The sequence below is a fragment of the Ptiloglossa arizonensis genome, chromosome 6, assembly GCF_051014685.1.
Source record: "Ptiloglossa arizonensis isolate GNS036 chromosome 6, iyPtiAriz1_principal, whole genome shotgun sequence".
In the NCBI taxonomy this organism is placed as follows: Eukaryota; Metazoa; Arthropoda; class Insecta; order Hymenoptera; family Colletidae; genus Ptiloglossa; species Ptiloglossa arizonensis.
The window spans coordinates 23,532,441-23,549,495 of record NC_135053.1 but is presented as its reverse complement, the minus strand read 5'-3'; the positions used below and the strand labels follow the sequence as shown (position 1 = coordinate 23,549,495).

Here is a 17,055-nt window from a genome sequence, read left to right as displayed (position 1 = left end):
CGCATAGTTGCGATAGAAAACACAAGTTAATCATCGTAAACTGTTCTGTAATTATATCGGTTTTTAATATAACAATCGTGACAAATAACTAGTATTTACACATTTTACTATTTTACAAAATACTTTGCCAGTAAGAATTTTACGGACTAGTATTTGTTGCGTACAGCTTTAAACGCAATACTTTAAATTAGAATATCGCAATGATTTGTACTATTGCGTGCACCTATGACTTTGGATGGAGTGGTTTTGCTAGGCGACCGAGGGTATCCTTCTGACGAGCTTCGATAAAACCGAATGTACACCACCTTGTTCTTCGTGGATGGTTGTATCCACCTGTTCCTTCTTATTGAAGGATTTCTTATTTACAAGCATAAAAATCATGAGGATAGGTAGGTGAATCAACGAGAATTGAAAGAGTTTCCGCGAACTTCCACTATCCGAATGTTGGTGAAATTTCCAAGCTAAAAGAAACTGACGTTAAGACAATATTCACGTTATCGGTCGAGCGTTTAATTTTAATGATCGTCATTTTTTTGAACGTACCAAGATGAAGAAAATATACATTGAGCGGTGTCGATAACAAGGCAAACCACCAATTTGTTGCGTCCATAATAGGTGCCAAGTAGCAAAGACCCATTAAGATAACTGTGTAACGTAATGCTGTTTTGCGACACAGATTTGGATCTGTCACTGCCATCATTCTATAACCAGCACGCGAGTAATCTGGTCTTAAGTTCCATGATAGAGCATTAAAGTGAGGAAACTGCCACGCATACAGCAGACTAGGCATGATCCAAGCTGCAGGAGACATTATATCGCCGACGCAAGCTGCCCAACCCATTAACGGTGGTACAGCACCAACTATAAAAAAAAAAAAAAATAGTTATAAACTCAATTAGTACCAATTCCTTTATTTCTGTCAAAGATGCTCAACTTTGCCAACAGAAAAAATGTCTTACCAATGGAACCTATCCAGGTGTTTAGAATACTAATTCGTTTCATGGGAGTATAAATAAAGGTGTAAAGAATCAGATTAGATATGCCCAAGGCAGCTGTCAATCCATTAACTTCGCTAGTGAGTAATAATAATCCACTTGCAGAAGATAGTACTGCAAAAGTTATTGCATGTGCTGGACTAAGCAAACAAATGCAGTTCAAGTATGACTATATTAGTGCAATTTTTAAGTGTAAAATAAATTATCCTCACGTTAAGTAACCTCTGACTAGTACTCTATTCTTTGTTCTTGACATCTGTGCATCGAAAGGAACTTCAAAAAACTGATTAATACTATTTGCTGCTGCGGAAAGCAATCCAGTTCCTACTGCACATGCAAAGAAGGTAGATGTATCAAATGAACCAGGGGCTATGGCATATCCAACCATGGTTGTTACAACCACCAATGCTGCAATAAATTGTGATCTTTGGTTCTTTACATTCAGTCTCATTGGATTATGGATTAAAGTTACAAAAAAAATTAGGCTTGCTTACAAGTTAATCTTATCTTGGACAACATAAAGCAATGTTTTTGCAACTTGTTCATTTCTACTTCCATGTACCTCCATTCTGATTTGTCGCTGGAAGATGCTTTCTTCTGTCTATTATTTACTGTGTTCTTGTTTACTCTGATCTTCTGATGATCAGAGGAGGCTCTTAGATCAGGTGAAATTAATTGACTTTGTATACTGTTTGCAGCTGATAAACAGCTATATTTTTGCAAAGAAGAGAATTTTTTTAGGTTTGATGTAATATTTGTGGAATACTGTAATAAATTGTGATTTAATAAAATTTTGTCACCTGTAACAATTCCGACAAAATGTATAAATTGTACATACCGTTGTGATGGGAAGTTTCAATAATGAGGTTAACCGTGATATATTTTGGGAAAATTTGATCGAGCAGAAAATAAATACCATGATAAAAATATTTTGTATAATACTCAATGATTTGTTTTTCTCATCCTGAAAGCAATGAAGACACTTTATTTGTCAAACTTCGATACAAATTTTGACTCGGCAATGATGAAAGACAATTTAAATCTTTCATATTTTCTTTGAAATGAAACATCCAACTTACATCTTGATAATTTTTCGTTTATCGAATGTTTTGATCAATGTTACGTAACAGAGTTAAAAAGATCACACATTGTGCTAAAAGTTTGAAATACTTCACTAGGCCATCAGAAATGCATTGTGCACACACGCTTCTCTAAGCTTCGTGTTAATCGGAACACGACACTGATAACAATTATATACAGGTTACATCAGGATCGTAAATGCATCAATGTAAAATCAAATTATAAAGGAGCGGCATCTCAAGATAATGCTTTGCTCCGCGTTGAAAATGGTGAAATCCGTCCATAGGGACTTTTCGTCGTTACATGAATATTTCCTTTTATTTTCTCACGTAAAATAAATTTTTAACCTAGTGTATAGAGAACACGAATAGTGTTAACGCAGCAACAATATTTTCTACATTTGTCGCAGCATTCGAAATACTCGTGTTGCATGAAATAGTTGATAGCATTCTTATAATTGAATGTGATCAGATCATATTTGATTCGACCAATTTGCCTTTAAAATGGTATGTATATATTTGGTAAAGTCAAGCTATGAAAAACCTGTATTATAAAATACATTTATGTTTACTACTTAAAAATTGATTTGTATTTTGAATTATTTTGTTGGCAGAAGTGGTAACAATAAGAATGGCATAATCTGATTGTTAACTTTTGAACTACTAAATCACGTACAATGAGACAATTAATATGCATGCATCAAACTACCGACCTAATCATAACAGTTGCGAACGATCGTATGGGGATTCGAGAAAGGGTAGTAAGAGGTCCGTGCGCGTGCGCTTGTACATACAGACGAACGAATAGTGTGCGTGCAAATGATAGCGTGCGAGGGAAACGAAGACGAAAATAAGAAGTTGATGACACGTTAACGCAAAGTGTCTGAGCAATTGAATAAAGTGGAAATATTGTGCTCACGGTCTTACGCGTGGATAATCTTCATGATTTTTACCGGTTTTGAACGTCAACATTGTCTATGGTAATCGTGAGTTGTGTTTGGTGATCGTTTACTCTACGGAACAAAAGAAGCGGACGGAAGGAAGGATGATAAGGTTATACCATTGTACGTTTCACCATGTTTGACATATTTTTCTAACAAGAATAAAATAACAAAGTGGTAGCGAAGAATCAGATGCGATTATATAACGGCAGAGGAGATCGATCGGTATGTTGGCGAATGAGCAAAATGTGTTATTTGCGCGGGTCGGTTCCGCCGTATTTTACGGGTTATCATCATTTATGATCACGGTTGTGAATAAAACGGTGTTGACCACGTTTGAATTTCCGTCGTTTCAAATGCTCGGCGTAGGACAAATGTTGTCTACCATCGTGGTGCTGTACGCTGCAAAGAAATTGCGTTACATCGAATTTTCTAACCTAGAAGTGGCAACCTTCGCGAAGATATGGCCGTTACCAATCATCTTCATCGGTAACATGATCTTCGGATTAGGCGGCACCAAACAGCTCAGCCTCCCGATGTTCACTGCGCTCAGACGATTCAGTATTCTGATGACAATGTTCGCCGAATATTACATCCTCGGAGTAAAGGCGCGCGTCTCCGTTCAGTTGAGCGTCTATACGATGATTCTCGGGGCAGTGGTGGCGGCGTTGAACGACCTCGCTTTTAATTTGGAGGGCTACCTCTTTATCCTGCTAAACGATTTCTTCACCGCGGCTAACGGAGTCTACATGAAGAAGAAGCTGGACTCGAAGGAACTGGGAAAATATGGATTGATGTACTATAATTCGTTATTCATGGTTATTCCGGCGATCGTTATCGCTTGCTGGATGGGAGACGCGCGCTCTACCTTGGAATTTCCGCATTGGGGCAACATTTTTTTTGTTCTACAATTTGGGCTTTCGTGCGTGATGGGATTCGTGCTGTCCTATAGTATGATTCTCTGTACCCTGCACAACTCTGCATTGACTACCACCATAATTGGATGTTTGAAAAATATATGTGTCACATATCTTGGAATGATTATTGGCGGTGATTATATATTTACGTGGCTCAATTTCATAGGACTGAATTTAAGCGTGATCGGTAGTTTGGTTTACACGTGGGTCACTTTCCGCAGAAAAGAATCGACCGAACACAAGTATTCTCCGCTTTCTGAGAATCAAGTAATCAAAATTCAAACTTTATGATCGCGAAACGTGGACTGTTGCCTCGATGTCGGATCGTTTCGTTTTAACGATGTCTAAGCGACGTTGTCTCGTCCGTTCCCCTTTGGTCAGAATGTTTTGTGAAGACGACGATTACGTTTGTGCGTCTCGTGTTTATACTCGTCACCATAAGACGGCGTTAGCGACTAGTGACTTTTATTTCGACCACTCCCTTTCTCTTTTTTCACTCTTTCTGTTTACTCAGTTCTTCGTGTCTCTTCGCGAGGAAGCATCGCGAGGCTGTTTGCAGGAAGTGGTAGCGAATTAAAGATGATCAATATTTGTATTTAGATAAAAGATTCAAATAACGAATAAAAGATATGCAACTTTTTATACGTTAGATATCGAATAAACATTAAAATGATTAATCATAGAATGATTGATACAAATTTATAATAACCGTCAAATCGAAGAAACTATGCAAATGAATTGCTATACGTTGCTTTTATTCGTCATCTTTTATTCGAACAATATTTTGCCTACCTTTGATGCGAAATAGGGTAAGGGAAAAGGGCGTAACAATAAGAGACGACGAGTGTCATACCAAAGTGAAAATATCGTTACCGGATAGAATACGCTGTGCCATAGCGTACCGGATAGCGGTAAACGCGATGCTCGCGATGTAAAGCGTAATTTGTACAAATTCCGAAGCCGCAGTGCTGCCGACGTGCCGCTATATGTACATACAAATATTATCGAAATAAATTCTATTTATGGAGAAAAGTAATGATCGATCGTTATTGTCCTCGATCGGTTTCAGGCAGCACGATTCGAAGGTATTGCAGCAGTGCACAATTCGCGGAGGATTATGCGAAACATCGTGTCTCATTGTCGCGGACGCAACGTACACTTTTGACCGCGGGTGCAGCCGCGATATCCTTCTTCAATCCTTTCCGCGGTGACATGATTGCATGCCTGGGAGAAACTTCAGGTACCGATGCTCTTTTCTACTGTCGCCAACAAATGCTTGCCACCTCCGAGGGACGTCGCATACTTGCCGAAAAGCCACGTATTTCATCCACGACGGTCGACCTTACCGCGTTAAAACACTTACCAGATGGGACTGTCGGCAGGATCTATCGCAAATTCTTGGATGTGAACGTAAGCTTTCGATGCTCTTCTCGTGCACTCTACCGGTCATTGCGTGTGCCCTGTTCGTTCCCCCAAAGTTGTGCGCGACTGCTGTTCAATCCGGTGTTGTTCTTCAGGCCGCTGTTACTCCGTGTCGTTCGATTCAAAGCAAAGATATTGCTGTTTTGCAGAATGTGTCCCCCGATTCTAGACCTCCGGTGAAATTCGTCGAAGATACCGAGTTGGCGTACGTAATGCAACGATATCGAGAAACGCACGACATTTTTCACGCGGTGCTTCTAATGCCCACCACAATGCTTGGAGAGGTGTCCGTCAAGTGGATAGAAGCATTGCAATTACGTTTACCGATGTGCTTGGGCGGGGCTATATTTGGAGCGTATCGATTACGACCAAGGTAAACGGAACGGAATACACATACAGTATTTTTTCGTTGAAAGCTCAATCCGATCTGCGCTCCGAGTAAAATAATGCTCGCTTAAATTTAAGTAAATCGAAGCTTGGCGACCAAGAAATACTGTACTTCTTTCCACCGTATCTCCGAGCGCAAGGTGGATTTCATTTCCGGTTTTCAGACAAAGGAAGTTGTACCTCGAACATTATCTTCAGTGGGCCATTAGGACGGGAATCGGGGCGAAATTCCTATTGGGTGTTTACTTCGAGGAACGCTGGGAGCAGCCCCTCGTTGAATTTCATCGAGAAATGAATATCGTTCCTTTGTTGAACATGTAAGGAGTTTCGCTAATAATTTCGCTCGGACGGCTTCCTAATCGCGGTATGCCAGTTTTGAACAAAAAACAGTAGCTCCCTAGATGGTATAACAATGTTTATTCGTCGTAACATTGGAAATATGAAGAATATAATTTTTGATGGGATACGTGTGCGATTTGTATTGCAAATTTCGATTAACTGTAACCGTAAAATGGAAAAAATTGTTCGATAGAAACGAACGCGCGATACCAACGCGATACGAAGATAAGACTAATTATCGATTAGCGCGCGAGCGTAAGAGTCCAGGGGTGGGGGTTGGACGGCGGGGGGTGGGGGTGGGTGGTTGGGGCACGTGACTCGGGAGTCGGTGCTGTTACGAGCGCAAGCGCAGACGAGTGTGCACAGTTTTGCCAGCGAATTCATCGATAATTATCGTCCGATGCACGTATCGCGCGGTGTATGAAACAACGTTTGCGAAATTGATTGTCCCGTTTCGTTTGTAGTAACGCGCGCAAATCATTTACAGGCTATTCGCTTAATTACGAGAGTAGCGCATAATCGATCGTTTCGTTGAAAGAAGAAACGAAAGGGAACCCGCGTATCGTACGAACGTTCTCGTATTACTTGCTTGCATCGTTCTCCATCGTGTAGGACATTCGTACGCGATCACGCGAGTACCCCTCCGCGAACGAATTATTTTATTTTCGATCAAGATGAACGCTTAGTCGAGAAATTACATAATAGGAAACCTCGATTCCGTCACCGGATCGGGAATGACGCGATTGGAATTCGAGTTTACCTCGCGTTACTCCAAACCGGCGAACCCTTACTTACGTTACTTACAATAATATCGTATATCGTACGTATAGCGAGTGGTAGCATTATCAGACACTAACGAAGGATCGAGGTATTAAATACTTATAATCGGCGCGATCGCGACGGTTTCTTCGTTTCTCGCAATACCGCTCCCGATGGACGACGAGCAGCCTCGATCTTGCCGATCATCGAATAAACTCTATCGTTCGCGTGATCGCTAGGTCATAGACGAAAAGACGAGAATATGTTATTATCTTTTATAAAAAACTTTGCGTTTTCCCGATGACGGTAAACCTATTCGACGTAATATAATATATTCTTATATGTGTAAAGATCGACTCGAGTAAACCTAGTTGAGCATTACAAGTTGATGGCCAGAGCATCCTGGAGCAACGCGTCGATTTGTACAGTCCATTCTGTGGAAAGGGAGGGGACGGGGGAGGGGTAGCTGGAGCACGAGAAAGGGTGTAACCTCTCGTTGGATCGAAGAGTGGGAACGGTGGACGGGGGGAGAAGGATGCGGATGAGCGTAAAAAAGATAAATTTACGTACACGGGACAGGATGCTTCTTAGCTGATTGTAACCGATTTGGTCCGTGCTACTCGATCGAGTATCTCGAACGTTCAATCGAGCGCTAGTCTCTCGAGGTAAACGTAGATTTCCTCGAAGGTAGGTCTATCCTCGGTTCGTTTGCTCCAGCATTTGTTCATCATGCGATAGAGGTCGTCCGAGCACCGATTGGGCCTCGCGAGAACTCGGGGTCGATTTCTTTCGTCGCTGGCACCGATACCATTTACTCCGCATACCTCGCTTTGGTACCAACGACCGCAATTCTCTAGAACCTGTTCCGCTGTTAAATCTGGGTACGGTGTTTCCTTGCAGTCCGTGAAAATTTCCCAAACTGTCACCGCGAATGACCAAACATCGGCCTGGCAGCTACGTTTACTCTAACGGGAGAAACAGAAGAGATGTACATTTCGTCACGGAGGAGACACCCGTCGAAGAAAGAGTTATCTGTTTACCAATAGGACCGCTTCCCACGCCATCCAACGAAGTGGAATTTTCGCGTTGCATCCATCGATGTAATAATGATGATCGTATTTGCTACAGTACACGGCATGATCGGACACCTTTATCGTTAGATTTTGGCCGACGATACAGTTCCTGAAACGTAACGATCAAAAGAGATGACCACCAGGTCGATTCGATCGTTGCATGCCCAGGTAAATTGCTCACCTCGCTGCTAAATCGCAGTGCGGGATGTTCAGAGACTCGAGATACTTCATCCCGGATGCGATCTGCGTGACAAATCTCAACCGATCGGCGTAGCTAGGAACAGAGACGGAAATATTTACAAACGACGTGACCGATCGTCGATCCGCACGATCGAACCATTTTACCTGAAAGTGTCCTCCTCGTTACCGGACTTCTCGCGGCTCTCTAAGAAAGTAGGGAGATCCCCGTGTTGACCGTACTCGAACACAGCACCGAACGGTTCTTCCTCCACCAACGCGATCATCTTCGTCACGTTCGGATCGCGAAGCGTCGCCAGAACGTGCATGTCGTTCGTAAAGTCTAACCTATGGGGAACGGGGTCGTAGACAATTGCGTTGTGTTCTATAGGCACGTTTCTACGGAACGAAAGGTACAAAATGGATCTGCCTACCTCAACGAATCCACAACGCCTCGCCAGAGAGACCTAACGATCACGGTCTGCCGATTTTGCATAGATCCCAATTCCGGATTCGTAATGCCCTTTGCCTCGCACAGATGTACCTGTTCGAGTTCGTGGTGATTTTAACGCGATTCGAACACGCGCGTCCATCGATTCCCTTTCGTCGAATTGAAAAAATGTGCACGATTCGTTCTTACCAAACCGAAATTTCCCTCGCCGAGTTTGTCCAGAATCCTCAGTCTGTGTCTCGAAATCCGTTGAACATCGTACGAATCAAGCGTCCGAGGTAAACGTACACCCTTCTCGCGAATACACAACGACGTGAACGGACTCACGGTCGACGTTGGATCTCGTCTCTTCATCTGAAACCCGTTTGCGATTTTCAATAGCTTTTCTCATGGTTTCCAACACGCTTCTCATCGTTCGAAACGTTCGAACGATTAAATACATCGTTCCGTGAATATACGCGAGGGCAAAGTAAAATATCGAGTTGTAAAATATTGGGTTGGAACGTTCGAACGACTAAAATACATTGTTCCGTGAATATACGCGAGAGCAAAGTAAAGTATCGAGTTGCTCGGAGAGTTGTTTCGTTTTCCAAAATGGAGAGTGTATAATTTAATAGAACGTTTGTACACTCTGGAAAAATCGTGTTTCATTTTCACCAAAAGAAACGAAATGACTTTCCGAACACTCTAATAATTTCAACAATGTACGTTACATGATCAAAATTCGTTAAAACGGATAAGTGCTCTACAGTTTTTGAGCACTGACGCGTGTCTTCCGTCTCTCTGTCGGCACTTTCTGAGTATTCTCTGAGTACTCACCGAGTTTCGACTTACCGTCAAAATATCCGTTGCTGCGTAGTATCCTTCGTGCACCTTTTGAGTGGTCTTACCCGATTGAAAGTGATGCGTTTTCTTCGACGAGTACGCCGCGATTGGGACCGTGAAATCTGCGGACTTGTCTTTCGCGAATCCAGACTGGCACTTAAAATCTGCAACATTCATCGGCGAATACAGAAAGAAGATGAAACTAGAGGAAGAAACTAGTTATTGGATCGTGTGTCATGAAACGCGTGTGTACCTACGTACAGCACAACTTAGAAAAGATCCTCGAAGTCCTGAACGTGACTTCAACGTTCAATGTCTCGAAAATTGTTATTAACTAAGATACCATGTGTTATCTCCAAACGAGACTGGATCAACGTTCTCCCACCGTAAGGATGTTTTCTGTGTTGTATTTTGTGGTATCGGATTTTCCGTGCCCACTTGGGCCTGCTTCGAGTGCAGGCCTGGAAGATACATTGCGTGGGAACGGACCTGCGTTAAGGTAAACACTTGGCGCCGATCTGTCGCCAGGTTTCTTAGAAGGCACGAGCAACCCTTTACAGGGGATCGTGCAAGACGACTGTGGCGTGGGAATGCGAGAGAACGAAAGGAGATGCGTGTGGTCGGTAGAAAATGAAGAGTGTTCGATCGGGATGGTCAAACGTGACCAAATGTCTGAAACGAGAGGGATTGAGGATTAGAATGAAAGAGAACGAACGCGCGTGGGTATATAGGGTGCGAGAGGAGCGTTTTGGAAACAGTATGTAAGAGTATGAGTATGAGGAAAGACTATGAGTATGAGTATGAGTAAAGACTATGAGTATGAGTATGAGTAAAAATTATGAGTATGAGTATGAGTGATAAGAGAGAAGAGTTGAAAAGACGCGCTAAAACGAGAGACTTGTAAAAGACGTGAGCGAAGAAGACGGTAAAGATGCGTGTCGAGGGCATCAAGACGATTAGCTTAGTTTTATACATAGTCGATCTATCTTTAGCGAAAAGAGAAACCTATTACCAATACCACGCCTAATACCAATAACGCTGTAACATACGATATACGTACACCGACACACTGCACGGATGCAACAAATTTTTGGAGGCTCGTACGGTGATCAAGAGTTACAATGTACGTGTACGGTGCAGTACGCGTGAAACGCGAGAGGGACTTACCGGTGCACGAATCGGTCGCGATGGTGGACGCATTTGGTTCCGTGAGTACCAAATTCTCTTCGGAGAACAGCTTGTAAGTTCTTTCGTAGACGGTGGATGGACGACGATCGGGATCGAAGCTGCCCCGGGAATTAGTTCGCGCTCGATCCAATTGCTCGGGCAGGTTATTGGTTGCGAGGTTGGTGGCGGAAACCGCGGTGGCGATAGTGATCGGTTTACGGACGAGCGACAGTCCGTTCACGATCGAATTGGAGAGTTTAACGTCCTTCGGGCTGATCGCGATCCCGGGAGCGGACGAGTCGCACAAAAGCGCCGTGTGCTTTTGCAACAGAGCGACCTTGTTGCGGCCTCGTTGCTTGATCAGGAAGATCGTGCAGCTCAAGAAGAGAACCAGCACCGTCAACAGACCGCTGACCAGGCCTACGTATGTTTGCGAGGTGCCAACCGGGAAGGCGTCCGGTGTCAAAACGTCCTCTTGTATTTCGTAGATCTCCGTCTCGTTGAAGCCGGATAACGTTCCTTCGGAATTGGCCGACCTCGACAGCAACTCGCTTTGATTTCGATCCGCTTGGAACGAACCGTCGACCGAAGAGGAAGAATCGGTCGAGCGAATCTTGATACCCGAGACTGTCGATTCGAACGCGAACGATCAACATTCTCTGTTCACTTTACGGATAGTTCTGAACGTACAGGACAACGCTCTTACCAGTATGGAATGTAATTTCGCTGAGCAGTAACCATTTTCCACCGAAGTTCAATTCCAGTTTTACGAATCTCCCGATTCTGGACTGCAACGCGATCGACGTCGAGATAGCGTCGTTGGTGGTCGAGCTGGCATCGATCGACGTCGTTTCCAGTATTTCCGGATCGGTCTGGTAGTTCTCACCGTCGGTGGAAAACCAAACTCGCAACGTCGAGAACGTCTGGAAAGATCGTACGGTTAGAACACGAATCGATCGCGACGACCTGTTTCGCAACGATGGCGGAAGCGGGTGTTTTTCAACCCCAAGGATTTTTTAATCTCGGTGGTGCCCGGGGGATGACAAGTATTGCGAGAAATGTATTGGGTTGTTCGGAGAGTCATTTCGTTTTCCAAAATGGAGAATGTATAATTTAATAAAATGTTTGTACACTCTAAAATTTTTCATTTTCACCAAAAAAAAAAAACGAACTCAATATTTTTTCGAAAAGTCATTTCGTTTTCCAAAATGGAGAATGTATAATTTAATAAAATCGTGTTTCATTTTCGCCCAAAAAAAAAACGAAATCACTCTCCGAACAACCTAACGTATAAATCGTAGAAACAACGATTTGACGAATAGTATTATAATTAAAGAGCATCGGACGAAATTTAGTGCATTGTTATCGATATGTACAGAATTGGGAATTATACATATCCGAACAACCCAATAATAAATGTTTCAAAAGTATTTGCATTCTTCTCAAAACACGCGAAACGTGCGTATTTTTTGCCCAAATTGTAACGTAAAGTAACAAATATCGAATACTTATACCGTGCAGAACTGTGATCGTTTTTTCAAATCGTTGGAGAAGAGTGATTTTTCAGAACATTTTTCAGACACGTTTGTGTCGTTTCGTAGAAATATCTTTACGTAGTTTCGAGCGGTTAAATGCACTCGATGAAAAGAAGAATTCTGCATTCGTCGTACACGGAACGTGCCCGAACGTATAATGCAATATACCGTACGTGCTCTCTTCTTTTCATCAACTGTGTTCGTCGTACACAGAACGTGCCCGAACGTATAATATAAATCGACCTTTACGCGCAGAGGATCCTCCTCGCGAGGGTCAAGTAGAGACAATTGCGAATTCGTTCCGATCATCTTGGCTCAAAAGTAATCAGCGTGAGTTCGGCGCAACGATGGTTCGTTCGTTACGAATGGAACGACCATCGAAGTGAACGACGAAGCACAATGAAGTACAACGAACCTCAATTTCCAGCTTTGGTGACCGTGCGACGTGGATGGAACAGTTTTCGAATTCTCGTAACTCTTGGAACTCGAACGTTAGCTGGACGGTGTCGCGATCGGACCAGCCTACCCAATTGGTGGCTGTGTTCGAGGTGGTGAGAATTTCCGTCACCTCGCCTAGAATCCCGTCCGTGAGTTGTCCCAGACCGTTGACCAGTAGAGCGTCGGCGTCTAGTTCGGTGCCGTCGTACGATGAATCTTCGACGTTGCGTCCTCCCGGACCCGGTGAGGATCCTCTGGGCGCGGTGTACCTCGCCAAGTACTCTGCGGGCAAACGATCGAGCGATCCCTAGTCTCGATCGCGGATCACCTCACGAAGTATACTTACGTTCCCACACGCATCCGTAAATCTCGACTCGCATGCAAACCGTTCGTGGATGTTGGCTGTAAGGAACGAATCGTACCCGGCTCGCGACGAACGGCAAGTCTAGCTTTTGTTTCTCCACCAGGTACGTGTTGCTGTTTCCGCGTAGTACCTGAAACGAGCGAGCGTCCGATCAATGTTGCCGGTGATCGAGGATCTCGTCGCTCCGACCAACGTTCACCGAAGACGTCGCGCTTTGCTTTCGAGCGATCGGAACGAGCCACCTCGAACCGAGAAGGATTTTTCAATGAACGGGTTCTCTCGCCTCCCCCCCCCCCCCAACAGTTTAATTTTTCTTATAATATTATCGACGCGTCGCTTGTCCCGTCGTCAGCAAGTGTTCAACGACGACAACGAGTTCGAAGCAACGCGGACGACTCCAGGTCGATTTACCGACGACACGAACTCTGTCACCCCTCAAATTCTTGTACTGATGCCACTTCGCGTCGCGCCAGTACTCGAGGAAGAAGGCCTCCGCGTACTCCTGACCTTGGCCATTCCCAAATCGTCCCTGTGTTTCCGTCCACGCGATCAGATGGTCTCTCGTCAGGTCGATTTCCAGATACTCCCGTATCGCGCTGCTGATCTGTGCTTTCGGACACCAGGCGCCACCGTTCTTCTCTTGTCGTATTCTACGAACACATTCCAGAAGAATAGGATCACCGATGGTTCGGATAAACGGACATTTTTTAGTCGTAATATTTTACGACGCGCGAATTTGTCATCGATTGCTTCACGCGCCCATTCGTTCGACCCTAGCGCATCAGACGGATCTTTCTCGATCCGTCGCGCCATCGTTAAATATTGTTATTCTGTAATTAATGTCGCTATAACATTGGGTTGTTCGGAAAGTGATTTCGTTCTCCAAAATGGAGAATATGTAATTTAATCAAACGTTTACACACTCTAAGAAAATCGTGTTTCATTTTCACTAAAAGAATTTCGATTTCAACGAAAATACCATTCTCCAAAATGGGGAATATGTAATTTAATAAAATGTTTATACACTCTAAGAGAATGGTGTTTCATTTTCAGCGAAAAAAAAAACGAAATTACTTTCCGAACGACCCAATAGATACGACTAGATGCTTCCATAGGTCCTCTCGTTGCATCATAGCACACGAGTTGCATAAATTCGGAACATTTTTGTTCCAAACAAAAATTTGTTCCAAACATTAGCTCTGAATAAAACCACGCGTTAGGTTTAAATACGCTCTAAACTCGATCTCCTTAGTGTAATTCCATACAATTTAACATCGTGCAATTTTCCTCGTATCGCGGTATATCTTCTCAGCCAAAAGAATGCCTCTGGATGGAATAATTGAGATTCAACGATAAGAATTTTCGAGGAAAGTTATCGCATCATTGAATTACACGAGTAAACTAAAAACTCCAACAGCACTGTTATCTTGAAATGATCATTTCTGAACGAAACGACGAGTTTCTCTCGCATCGTGAACATCCCTCAGAGGCACCCTTCGTAGTTGCTCGTGGTACTTATCCAGCACGCTTTTGTCCGTACGTGTTTAATTATTATCCGTGTCTCACCTAGCCGTGTATCTCCCTTCTTTCAACATCCCCTGTCCTTGACCCTGGTCTCTCTCGATCGATCGAATCGAGTCGAACACATTTTACAGTTTACCCCGGCCATCTCCGTCAGCGTGGACGAGAAACGTTGGAAAAAGGGGCGATCGGAGACGCCGTGAGAGACGGGTCGCGCAAGCATCGATCGAACGAGCGGTAGCAGCTGAGATCGAGCCTGTACCGTTTATAGGCGATATAGATTTATTTAACGTACCTCGCGTTCTGCGGGCCCACCGATTTAGTCTCGTAACTGGAAGAAGCTGTGATCGCGTCGTCCGGTATCTTTCCCTCCTCCATGCCCAGCGGTAGTATGCACTGGCCTGAAACGACACACACGTTCTCGTTAACCCGTGTTTCGTCTCGTAGAAGACGGGTCCCGCTTACCGAAAACGTTCTTGGTCGAGTCCTCGACGAGCGAGGCAACCGTGGCGAGCAGCACAACCAAGGAGACGATTGTCAACGTACGGCGCATCTTGGTATCGTGTCCTGGCGTACGCTTCGACTCGTTTACAGTTCATGATAGCTCGAGTAACGCGGTGTCATCGTATGGTCCTTTGGAACCGCGATACCTAACCCGATGAATTATTCTCTTTCAATCTTTCCTCTCGATTTCGATTCACGATCAACAAACGACGTTTCTCTCAACGTCGACGTATACCCTGTTCCCTTTTCGTCGAACTCGTTTCGTTTATAATCGTCGAAGAAGAATTCGCGAATCGATTTCAAGCACCGAGACCATGTAACAACGAAGCACGATCGATCTTCTCGATTTCGCGGAAACTTTTAAACCGGTAGAGGATCGAGAGTGGTACGATACCGCGGGACGAACGTTCTCGCGGCCAGGAAAACGTAGCGGAGTATTTCGGTCGGTGCAGTAGCCGATCCGGCGATCGGTACGACCGTGCTACGAATAATCGATCGACGACTGATCGCGGTCAAGAATCGAGGACGCTCCACCCAATCTTGAGTATTGCGCTCGTACGGTTTGCTGTACGGCCGGACGTTAATTAGATTCGCTGATGGAAAATGAAGACAAAGAGGGTTAGGGAATGCGCACGGGGTCGGGGGCTGCTATGCGTGCAACAAGTAAAGCACGATCAATACGAGCGAACCGTAGGAAGGAAGAGACCGACCATGCCTGTTCCGCGATATGTCCCTGTCCGTTCTCGATAGCCATCGCGTTGTTGTATCGCTCGTGATACGATTACGAATCCGACACGATCGTTACGGATCCTCGAAACGATCGTCTATACGTTGAAACGTCCCTTCGATTCGTTCGTAGACCGAGATACACGGTGTCGTCCTCTCCTCGTGCGCGCACGCATGCACACACACCCTTTCGTTCTTGGAAATGGTAAAACGAGGATCGTTCGATCGACACAGATGCACGTTAATGCCGTTACCAGTCTCCCCGACAAGACGAAACGACAATTTGCTCGTAATCGTTACCGCGTGCCAGTTCCTCGCCCCTTAATTAGGCGTTTTCAAGTGTTTGCTTTCTCGTTGCGTAACGGACGGTGTCCTCGAGCTAGCACCGCGGTCATCGCGGCGAACGATCCTCCAAGGTGGAACGAGGAAACGAGATTTATTTCCGATCGGTGTATCGAAGAACGTCCATCGAACGTCTCGGATCGACGATCGTTTCCGAAAGACGAACGAAAATGAGAATCTTATGACACAGCGTTAAATCTTTCCCGTTGATCAACGAATAAAACCCGCTTCTTTTCGGTACGGTTCATCGAGACGAAACTCGAACGCGATTTACGTGCACGCGAAACGTTTCGTACGAGCACCGATCTAATTTCTACGGTTTCATCCACACCCGTCGTCTCCTCTAACGTATTTCTCATCGCGAGAACCACGGTCGTGATTCGCTCGTGACCGTACGTTATTGAAATTTCGCGAGAACGTTCGACCGAGTTCGATGAATTCTTACCTTTCAAGCTCGACGTCTCCCATTTTTCACGCGTATCGCGGAAACGGAGTGTCTCGTGAAAGGGGGATGCTTCACCATCGTTTCTCGAGTGATCGGATCAAAGTGCACCGTATCACCGCGATTTCGAGGCTCCTTTTTTCCGCTAGCGCGCCCGCAAGCCTCTTTCGCGTATTAACGACGAAACCTCGCGAATCTCGAGGAAATTTGTTCAGCGTCGTCAACGACACTGCACCCCTCGGTTGATCGCGTATCACTCGTGAATTCCGTTTCAAACTACTTTCCCCGAACGTTCGTTCGCGTTTCGAGGAACGGAGCTCGTCGCGGACTCCGCTGCGAGTACAGGGGTTCGGCCAGCATCCACGATATTGCCCCGTGGCGAGCCGGTTCGAAGATACGAATACGATGGAAAGGAGTGGGGGAATGGGGCGGTAGCGGCAGTGGTGGCAACGGGGGCGGCAGCAGGTGTAGGGGAAGGTCACCCTCCCATGCGCCCGCCAGCCAGTGACTGTTCGCACAACGATAATAACGATGTTGCTGATGGTACAGCGGCGGTGTTGATACAGCGACAATGGCCACGACATTGTCAAAGGGAGTCACCTTTCGTCGTCGATGATCCTGACTGCGTGACGCTCGACGAAGGGAAAATTT

The 17,055-nt window shown here is 44.8% G+C and overlaps 3 protein-coding genes across 4 annotated transcripts; 1 reads left to right on the top strand and 2 right to left on the bottom strand.

Moving 5' to 3' along the window:
- Nucleotides 1–30: 30 nt before the first annotated feature.
- Nucleotides 31–2,465, bottom strand: Cox10 (Cytochrome c oxidase assembly factor 10). The gene is made up of 7 exons (XM_076313792.1): nucleotides 2,075–2,465; nucleotides 1,834–1,959; nucleotides 1,490–1,760; nucleotides 1,208–1,403; nucleotides 960–1,135; nucleotides 544–861; nucleotides 31–461 (listed from the first exon to the last, which is right to left on the bottom strand). The coding sequence occupies exons 2-7, from the start codon at nucleotides 1,912–1,914 to the stop codon at nucleotides 250–252; spliced, it is 1,254 nt and encodes a 417-aa protein (XP_076169907.1). The 5' UTR covers nucleotides 1,915–1,959; nucleotides 2,075–2,465; the 3' UTR covers nucleotides 31–249.
- On the top strand, nucleotides 2,424–6,205 carry LOC143147990 (UDP-sugar transporter UST74c). Of its 2 annotated transcripts, XM_076313795.1 has the most exons (5): nucleotides 2,424–2,581; nucleotides 2,689–3,503; nucleotides 4,995–5,342; nucleotides 5,504–5,727; nucleotides 5,906–6,205. In XM_076313795.1, the coding sequence occupies exons 2-5, from the start codon at nucleotides 3,243–3,245 to the stop codon at nucleotides 6,060–6,062; spliced, it is 990 nt and encodes a 329-aa protein (XP_076169910.1). In that variant the 5' UTR covers nucleotides 2,424–2,581; nucleotides 2,689–3,242; the 3' UTR covers nucleotides 6,063–6,205. The 2 variants fall into 2 exon arrangements, with proteins under 2 accessions (XP_076169910.1, XP_076169909.1); XM_076313794.1 differs by lacking the exons at nucleotides 4,995–5,342; nucleotides 5,504–5,727; nucleotides 5,906–6,205 and having other exon boundaries at nucleotides 2,438–2,581; nucleotides 2,692–4,968.
- LOC143147982 (discoidin domain-containing receptor 2-like) lies at nucleotides 6,132–17,030 on the bottom strand. The gene is made up of 15 exons (XM_076313783.1): nucleotides 16,408–17,030; nucleotides 14,856–15,040; nucleotides 14,686–14,791; nucleotides 13,294–13,519; nucleotides 12,852–12,999; nucleotides 12,483–12,787; nucleotides 11,239–11,455; nucleotides 10,533–11,159; nucleotides 9,375–9,529; nucleotides 8,730–8,894; nucleotides 8,524–8,633; nucleotides 8,258–8,437; nucleotides 8,094–8,186; nucleotides 7,880–8,021; nucleotides 6,132–7,804 (listed from the first exon to the last, which is right to left on the bottom strand). Exons 2-15 carry the CDS (start codon nucleotides 14,941–14,943, stop codon nucleotides 7,481–7,483), a joined length of 2,886 nt encoding a protein of 961 aa, XP_076169898.1. The 5' UTR covers nucleotides 14,944–15,040; nucleotides 16,408–17,030; the 3' UTR covers nucleotides 6,132–7,480.
- Nucleotides 17,031–17,055: the final 25 nt, after the last annotated feature.

What these genes read in the sequence shown, in the direction of transcription:
- Cox10 (XM_076313792.1), bottom strand. Translation starts at nt 1,914, where the DNA reads ATGGTATTTATTTTCTGCTCGATCAAATTTTCCCAAAATATATCACGG. An exon ending in GTCCAAGATAAGATTAACTT is followed by an intron (nt 1,404 to 1,489) that starts GTAAGCAAGCCT and finishes AATTTATTGCAG; the next exon opens with CATTGGTGGTTGTAACAACC. An exon ending in TGTATATTTTCTTCATCTTG is followed by an intron (nt 462 to 543) that starts GTACGTTCAAAA and finishes AGTTTCTTTTAG; the next exon opens with CTTGGAAATTTCACCAACAT.
- LOC143147990 (XM_076313795.1), top strand. Translation starts at nt 3,243, where the DNA reads ATGTTGGCGAATGAGCAAAATGTGTTATTTGCGCGGGTCGGTTCCGCC. An exon ending in GCAAATTCTTGGATGTGAAC is followed by an intron (nt 5,343 to 5,503) that starts GTAAGCTTTCGA and finishes GCTGTTTTGCAG; the next exon opens with AATGTGTCCCCCGATTCTAG. An exon ending in GCGTATCGATTACGACCAAG is followed by an intron (nt 5,728 to 5,905) that starts GTAAACGGAACG and finishes TCCGGTTTTCAG; the next exon opens with ACAAAGGAAGTTGTACCTCG.
- LOC143147982 (XM_076313783.1), bottom strand. Translation starts at nt 14,943, where the DNA reads ATGCGCCGTACGTTGACAATCGTCTCCTTGGTTGTGCTGCTCGCCACG. An exon ending in GTGGGCCCGCAGAACGCGAG is followed by an intron (nt 13,520 to 14,685) that starts GTACGTTAAATA and finishes ATGTGTTCGTAG; the next exon opens with AATACGACAAGAGAAGAACG. An exon ending in TTACGGATGCGTGTGGGAAC is followed by an intron (nt 12,788 to 12,851) that starts GTAAGTATACTT and finishes GTTTGCCCGCAG; the next exon opens with AGTACTTGGCGAGGTACACC.